Genomic DNA, 7,143 nt, shown 5'->3' with positions numbered 1-7,143 from the left:
TGTCGACTGAAAGAAGAGTGATATTAACACTTTTCTCCCCGCGAAAACCAACTCAGCGTACGCCCGCATTTTCCTATGATTTTGTATGGTTAATCGACCAATATCCAAAGTACTGTCGCAACACACGTATATGGCTCCTGGAGACTCAATCAACTGATCTCCAACTTCAATTTAGTCACCAATCCAATTCCACTGACCGGACGGTCCACTTGGACCAACGAGCACTATCCGTCCGAATATTATCCTTCTTAACAAATACTGTAGTTATGAGATTCTGAGAGGCTAGTTTAGATCAGGCGTGCGTCATTTAATGTGGATCTAAGACATTTGTACCCTTCTCCTTGATATTTTTGCCCATGTTCCGTTGGGCGGTGTCTTGGAAATCTCTTGGTAAACGTCATTGACTAGGAGAGGGGGAAAATCTGTCACAAGAGAATACTTAGTCGTCTCAATGACACCTCCTTTGTTTGCCCCTGTCCATCGCTTACATCAAAAGACAGCAAAGGTGACCGGTGCTCTTATTGGCCTTGCTTGACGGTCGTCCCTCAAAAGGAGACGGGACGGAGAAGCGTCTGCTGGGGATTATCTGGGGTGCCACATCCATCACCACTAGCGAGGATTATAGAGGAATTAATAAGGGAACTTCGTCAAGACAATACTGTAATATCCTAGCTCGATTCGTAAAACAAAGTGAAGGATCAGTATCCTTGTAGTAATCTGGATAGCATCTCTCGGCGAAGTATGGAACCGAAAAGGTATATAAAAATAGTGCCAAATCCAGGGATAAACCACACCACTGCTATTCAGACTATCAACAACCCATTGGCGCAAGGAATGTGCTGGAACTCCTGTGCAAAAGACATAGCCATATGGACAGTGAACAGACGCCTTTATACCTCATAATAACCTGACCCTATGATCTACCGATATCCCTAACTGATATCCTCATAGTCTATACAAGTTCTTTGTGACAAAGATAGTTTACAGTATGCAATGACTAATAAGCAATTGAGCGGAAGCAGCAGAAGTATTGAGTCACGGAGACATGCCAAGACTGAGGAAGGCGCAGCGGACGATTCCCTCAGTGGAGCCAAGAAATGACTCAGACCCATAGGGTCGACATGGAATTTCTTCCAAGACAACATTTCAGTCACATTTCTTCCTGCAATCTTGTTAACTCTGCATTTGTCGACGCTGCACTGCAGAACAGAAGACGGCAATTGGACCTGCATTTGGACACATATAAGTCAAACCAACACATTATGAGAATCTCAAAATGTCCGCATATGATGTCCTGGTCACCAGTCAGCAGGCTCTTCCTTCCTTCACTGGGTTTCAGACCTTTTGGCATTGCGGCATTAATATCACCCCTTCCACCACCAACGCACGTGTAGGATCCATTATAGTCTGAGCTTTCATCACCTCTATTTTCAGCTCTCCACCCATCAAGCACATCCTCTATGCTGTACTGTTACACAAGCCACATATCTGTAACTATGAGAGCAAGGACTCAATCTCAATGAATATCCTTAGAATGCCAGTCCTACTTAAAGAAGTAGCCAAATTCAGCCCCTGAATTAAGAGCTTCATCTTCTTCAGCATAACTAGTATATTCGGTATGGAATTAATTCTTAGGCCAGGATTCTCTAAATCTAATTCTATCTTTTAAGATAGTATATAGTGTCAGAGAGTAGGGTCCTATGCATCTACTATCCACAATGCCAAAAAGGTCACAATGATGATTCCCCTTGGAATCATCAGCCTAGAACCTGCTTATATACCACCTACCCCCTAGGCCGCAGCCCCCATGACAACTATCTCCCCCCTAGCCAGGGCCTGTCCTCAGAGTCTAGTACACATAGCTATAAAAACCTACAGCTGTTTAGCAGTGCCAGCCCGCCTCTAGTTCGTGCTGGCCGGCCTAGAAGTGTTACACCTCTGATGCTTAACACTCTCTGTAATCAATTCAGCAACCACACCACATTTATTTGATTACGACGACATGCTTCAAATACCTTCATGATGCAGCATGGCATCTACGCACCCATGCGCAAAAAACTCTAACTTCCCCGGAAACCCGTCTATACCCCCACCCCCTTCTATTTCCTTCCATTGTCCGTGGTCTGTCCAAGTCAGCAAGTGGTAAAAACACTTACAAGTGAATAACGCATACCTGCATTGACCCATAACTCATGCAAAATACGAGCATGGTCCAGGGCAACTCGATACTGCCCAACTTGCGCCGCATAGTCCCCCTCATCCCATCGGTCGCTGATTATGCTACCCCCATCCGTGCAAATATAATAATACCGAGCAAGATCGCGGCTCAGCGGCGTCAGCGAGCTCCCAGCATACCGTAGACTTTTCAACCAGCGTCCCATAGGCAACAGGCACCAACGGATCAGAATAAGAATCACGAGCCCATACAGGACAGTCGGCCAGTGCCTTGGATCTCGGGAGTCGAGAAGCCGGAACAGACAATCCGAGATATGAGTTAACGTGGCATCGAGGCCACTCTCGATGTGGTAGCCCGGCTTCGAAACATTAACGCCCTCTGTATTTGGTGGTGCCCAGGGCAAAGGTGTTGGAGATTCTCGAAGAGCCCGCTCTGGCAAGATGGCTCGGTGGACTTCTACAATGGGGAGAAGCCTGTCGGCGTCATAACTCGGTTCTGGAACGACGACAGGGGAGCCATCGGCGAATAATCCTTCTTCTGTGAGATCCAAAATTTCGGTGGCCATATACTCAAAGTCTCGAACAAGGAGAAGGCAATGAAGTGCTAGCGCAATGACCGTATTTTCACCAGACAGATCGGTGAAGTTGGGCGACTCACGTAACAAGTCGGCTTGCAGCCGGGCGGCGCTTGAGAGCAGACGTTCAGTGCCCCTCTCATACCACTTCCCCCAGCGCGGGTTGATGTCTTGAAACTGAGAAAGGAATTCGTGTAGTAATTCTGGAAACCGCATGGTCTTATTCCGGCGCCGGATGGCTGACAGATCCCACATTGAGGATGCAGCCATTTCGTTAGAAACCTCACCGTAGTCGAAGTATATCAGCAGGTTCGAACGCGGGGTAGCGCCCTGGATTCGCCATTGTATGGGTGGTATTCGAGTGACAACTGCCTCTCTTGAGTTAGTTGCTTGGGGCTTCACTCATCGTGTTCCAATGGGAGCTGTGGTTACCAGAGAAGGCCTTGTCCAGGCCATAGCTGGGTTGCTGCGGGACAGCGGCAGCCGATCGAAGAATATCGACTTTATTTCTGCGATCACTAAACAGTGTGTAAAGCTGATGACACGATTGAGCTAGATGGGAAGCATCTTTGATCAGGGTGAGCTGACGGAAGATCAGCAACAGAACCTCGTTTGGCAGGCGCAGTAAATGGGAAACTTTCTCTTCTCCGTCCAGCGGGCGCAGGAGGGTCAGCTGCAACGACGTGTGTTGTTCTCTTGATGCAGCCATTCCCACCGTGAAGAAATAGATGGATGAGGTGTTGTCCTGTGCAGAGTTAAATACGAGCCTCTGCGAAGCACATCACGTGTCTACGCCCGTTGTGACGCCTGGAGGAAGGATTCCCCGGTGGAGGTGCAACTGACTCATAATTGACTACCACCTCGCTTAGCCACCTCCCACTGAGACCTCTGCGAGAAAGTGACGATCCAGGGGGATTAGCGAGGTCTCTTACCCTTTTGAATTGGAGATGAAGCTGTAGAATAGCTATAAAACCGCTAGATAGAGCATAGTTAGGAGTTCAACCCCTTCAATATCTCTAATTTAGAGCAATGCTTGAACGGAGTCACCTGAGCATAATTCCACACTACTTGCACCTCTGTACCTGTGAGAATTTTTGCCGCTGCACTAAAAAGGCTCAACCCTTCTTAGTAAGGGCTAATTCCGACGAATATTCTGGCTGTCACTCCCCCTCAGCGTGGAGGGAGCTTGTTCCGACTCCTCAAGGTAAATATATATATATATATATTAGGTGCTAGTATAGTATTGAAAAATTATATATATACTAACTAGATTAGGTAGATAGAGAGTTAATTTTTCAGCAGAATAGAACCCAATGGGTTAAATATCTAGAACCTGCCAGGTTATAGGTTGGGTTTGTGGGTTAGGTTCTAAAGATAGGGGAACGCGGCCCAACCCGCGAAAATAACAACCCTAACTTAGGCTATCTAGCTAAACTATATAGTCCTTAGAAGTTATATCTAAACTAGATACTAGCTATAGATTATATAATAGAGTTAATTAGTATATTAATTCTGACACTGTCATCGATTCCCAAAACAAAATAATGTTGTGTGCCCTCTTTGCTCTATGTATGGTTTATGCAGCCTATTACCTGCAGGAGTGCAGGCATCTGTGTTAAACACAACCCTTGCGGTCACTTCAGGCGTCTTGGAATTAACTACGTGTCCTTGCTGTTGTCTGGAGTCTAACGGCAGAAGAGCATCCTCCACCCACACTATCGGCATACGTCCACGGAACGGATGACCAGATTCTGGAGACTTCATCATTGGATTTCGCGCCTTGTGTCATGAAATGGCCAAGGACTGGGGCCAATAAGAGAGACATCCTGTGCCTTTGCCTGATGTCAAATAGAGTTGGTGGTTGAGTGTCGGCGTACTCTGTGCTCCGTGGAGCCTGCCAGTCGGCGTGTGTGTGATGAATGATGTGATGATGACTTTGCGGTTTAAGGAGGTAAGATTATTCCTGTTAATGAACCAGACCGATCTCATGGTCGAATATCAGAAAGGAGGGTCTTGAGTTACTTCATTTCTTCCTCAAGAATGATTATCTGAATTGGTGCCAGAAATGTTATGAAATCAAGACTTCTTGCAGTGCGCGGGGTCGCCAACTGGTGGAAGCTAGAAGAAGTTCGCAAGAAATATAATTAACCGATTAACCGACCCGTACTACCTTACGGCCTACCTCTCGGTAAGCCTTAGTATTCATGGTCAGCTATTGAGAGTCCGCTGGGCATCCCTGGCGAATCTCGATCTTGGGATTCAAGGGATACACTGATTATGGTCAGATCCATCCTCCTTACTCCAATCATGAACATAAGCACCTTGTGTGTCTATAGTCTCTTTATCTGAGATGTTGTGCAGCAGCTATTCTAATTATCATTTAAGATACCCGAAGATGCGCACGGTCATTCAGTATTTGATCCTTCCAATTCCAGTGTAAAGTGAAGCCTAGATCTGCCCAAAAGTCATACTATCCGATTCAGAAATACCTGATCCATTTATGTCAACCTCTCTGAGAAGGCACCCTTGCCAACTATCCTTCAACATCCAAAAATGGCAAAACTACTCCAGGTGTAGTCAGGCCGGATGCAATCATCCTGGTCATTTGCATCGTACGTATTCTCGGAATTGGAGCAGCCCGCATCACTGTACAGCTCTAAGACGCAGCTTCCAAAATCATGTATTTCGAATCCTCTCCGGGATGCAGTAAGCTCCGTGCAACCCATTTCGCCATCCCCGTTGTACGACGCAGTAACGCTTGATTCGCACTCCGAGTCAGGGTAAATCGTGAAAGTCCATGCTGTTGCCAGCCGGATTGTCATCAACAACCCGAACCACATCCAGGATCTCCGACGAGTATGTGCCATCTTCTGCGCATGTTCGAGCCCTATTTCGCAGTTCCTCTTCTACACGGTTGCCCGGAACTTGGTTCTTGACAATGATTTCCAACTGTTTCCGAAAACGTTTGTCGTAAAACCGTATGTGCAGCGGATAACGTTCAATACTTGCAAGATCAACAATCTGGCCCACCAGGCGTATGAAACCTTGATTAAGCTGTATCAAGTGCATGTAACCGTTGAATATAGTGGTTGGAGTGAGTGGATCGCTTGCAATATATCTTGCACTTTATATGTCTAGCTTAGCTCAGTTAGCGCATCTGTTAAGCACACAGAAACATTCCGAATTCATTCTTCTGAAGCTAACCTTCTGGGAGACCTTGAAAAACGTCCAAAGTAGGGGAAGCGGACGGCGGGGAAAGGAAATCTTTATCCTGAGGTTTGATCGAGGGCGGTTACTTAGAAAAATTTTCCGGGGCCTAGTAGCTTTAAATCCATCATCTAGCTTACGGCCCGTTATATATTATTTGTAATTGTGGACCTTCCTCTGCTTACTCCGCGGAATATCTCTATTGGGGTGCTAAGGCACTAAGCGTTACCCAGTAAGCACTACAGAGTACGGAATCTGCTGCGCAATAAGCACTGCATAATAAACACTAATTACAGCATAAGCACTATTAATAGAGTAAGCACTATCTCTACAATAAGCACTACACAATAAGCCGACCAAGCGGAGAGAATGAGGGCTGTGCTGCATCGTAGAGGCTGCGATAGCAAAATCCTATGCCCTTGGTAATTGCTTTACTTAGGCCGTCAGCTGCAGTATGTGCTTTATGAGCCATGCAGGAGACAGCGTCCGAGCAGATTCATGCCTTGCTCTGTAGTGACTCGCCCTGCACCTATCAGTAGCCGCAATTGCTCCTACTACGATTGCAGTAGATGATGCAAATTCAGAGGCAGGGTCCGTTAGTGAAGTTCCCTTAGTATTTAATGTATAATAACATCGAGCCATCGGCCTTCACATGGGACTCTGTCGCTCTCAAGAGTCTGAGTCTTAGTGTAATCTTCAAGCTGTGATTATCATTACCATCCGTCCCCTCATTGGCTCGGGATCTTTAACTTTCTTGTTATTCCTTGTTCTTTCCCTATCCCAATTGCCATTCGGTTCTTGTTGTTCTTTGTAGCAGCCCCTATCTGGTGCTATCGTTTATAGTAAGGGCTGTCGGTTCAGGGCCTACTCAAGGCGGACCACCAGTTTCTCTCAGTGAAGGACAACCGGAGGCCCATGTGATGAGACTCGTAGCACCCACTCCCAGGGAGGACGCCAGCAACCAAGATGTGAACTGATGCAGCCACCAATTCACGCTAAAGAGCTCTTTGAAAACCATCCCTACGGGTTTACATCTATCAACAGTATGATCTCCGTAAGAAGCAGCACTCAGAGCCGTGATTCAAACGCAAGGAATGAGAGAACGAAATATTAGGGATCTCCTTCCCTCCCACTTCACCCCCCTGATAAAAAAGAAAGGCCAAAAACGAGGCAAAGAAGATAGTAA

At 46.5% G+C, this 7,143-nt stretch overlaps 1 protein-coding gene across 1 annotated transcript; it reads right to left on the bottom strand.

Annotated features, from left to right (window-relative positions):
* Positions 1-2,007: 2,007 nt before the first annotated feature.
* On the bottom strand, positions 2,008-3,020 carry Asppvi_009930 (uncharacterized protein; the record flags this gene model as incomplete). Its single annotated transcript, XM_043305776.1, has 2 exons — positions 2,008-2,123; positions 2,174-3,020. The coding sequence occupies 2 exons, from the start codon at positions 3,018-3,020 to the stop codon at positions 2,008-2,010; spliced, it is 963 nt and encodes a 320-aa protein (XP_043161711.1).
* Positions 3,021-7,143: the final 4,123 nt, after the last annotated feature.

Source organism: Aspergillus pseudoviridinutans, assembly GCF_018340605.1.
Source record: "Aspergillus pseudoviridinutans IFM 55266 DNA, scaffold_7, whole genome shotgun sequence".
Lineage (NCBI taxonomy): Eukaryota > Fungi > Ascomycota > Eurotiomycetes > Eurotiales > Aspergillaceae > Aspergillus > Aspergillus pseudoviridinutans.
This window is presented reverse-complemented; position numbering and strand designations above follow the sequence as displayed.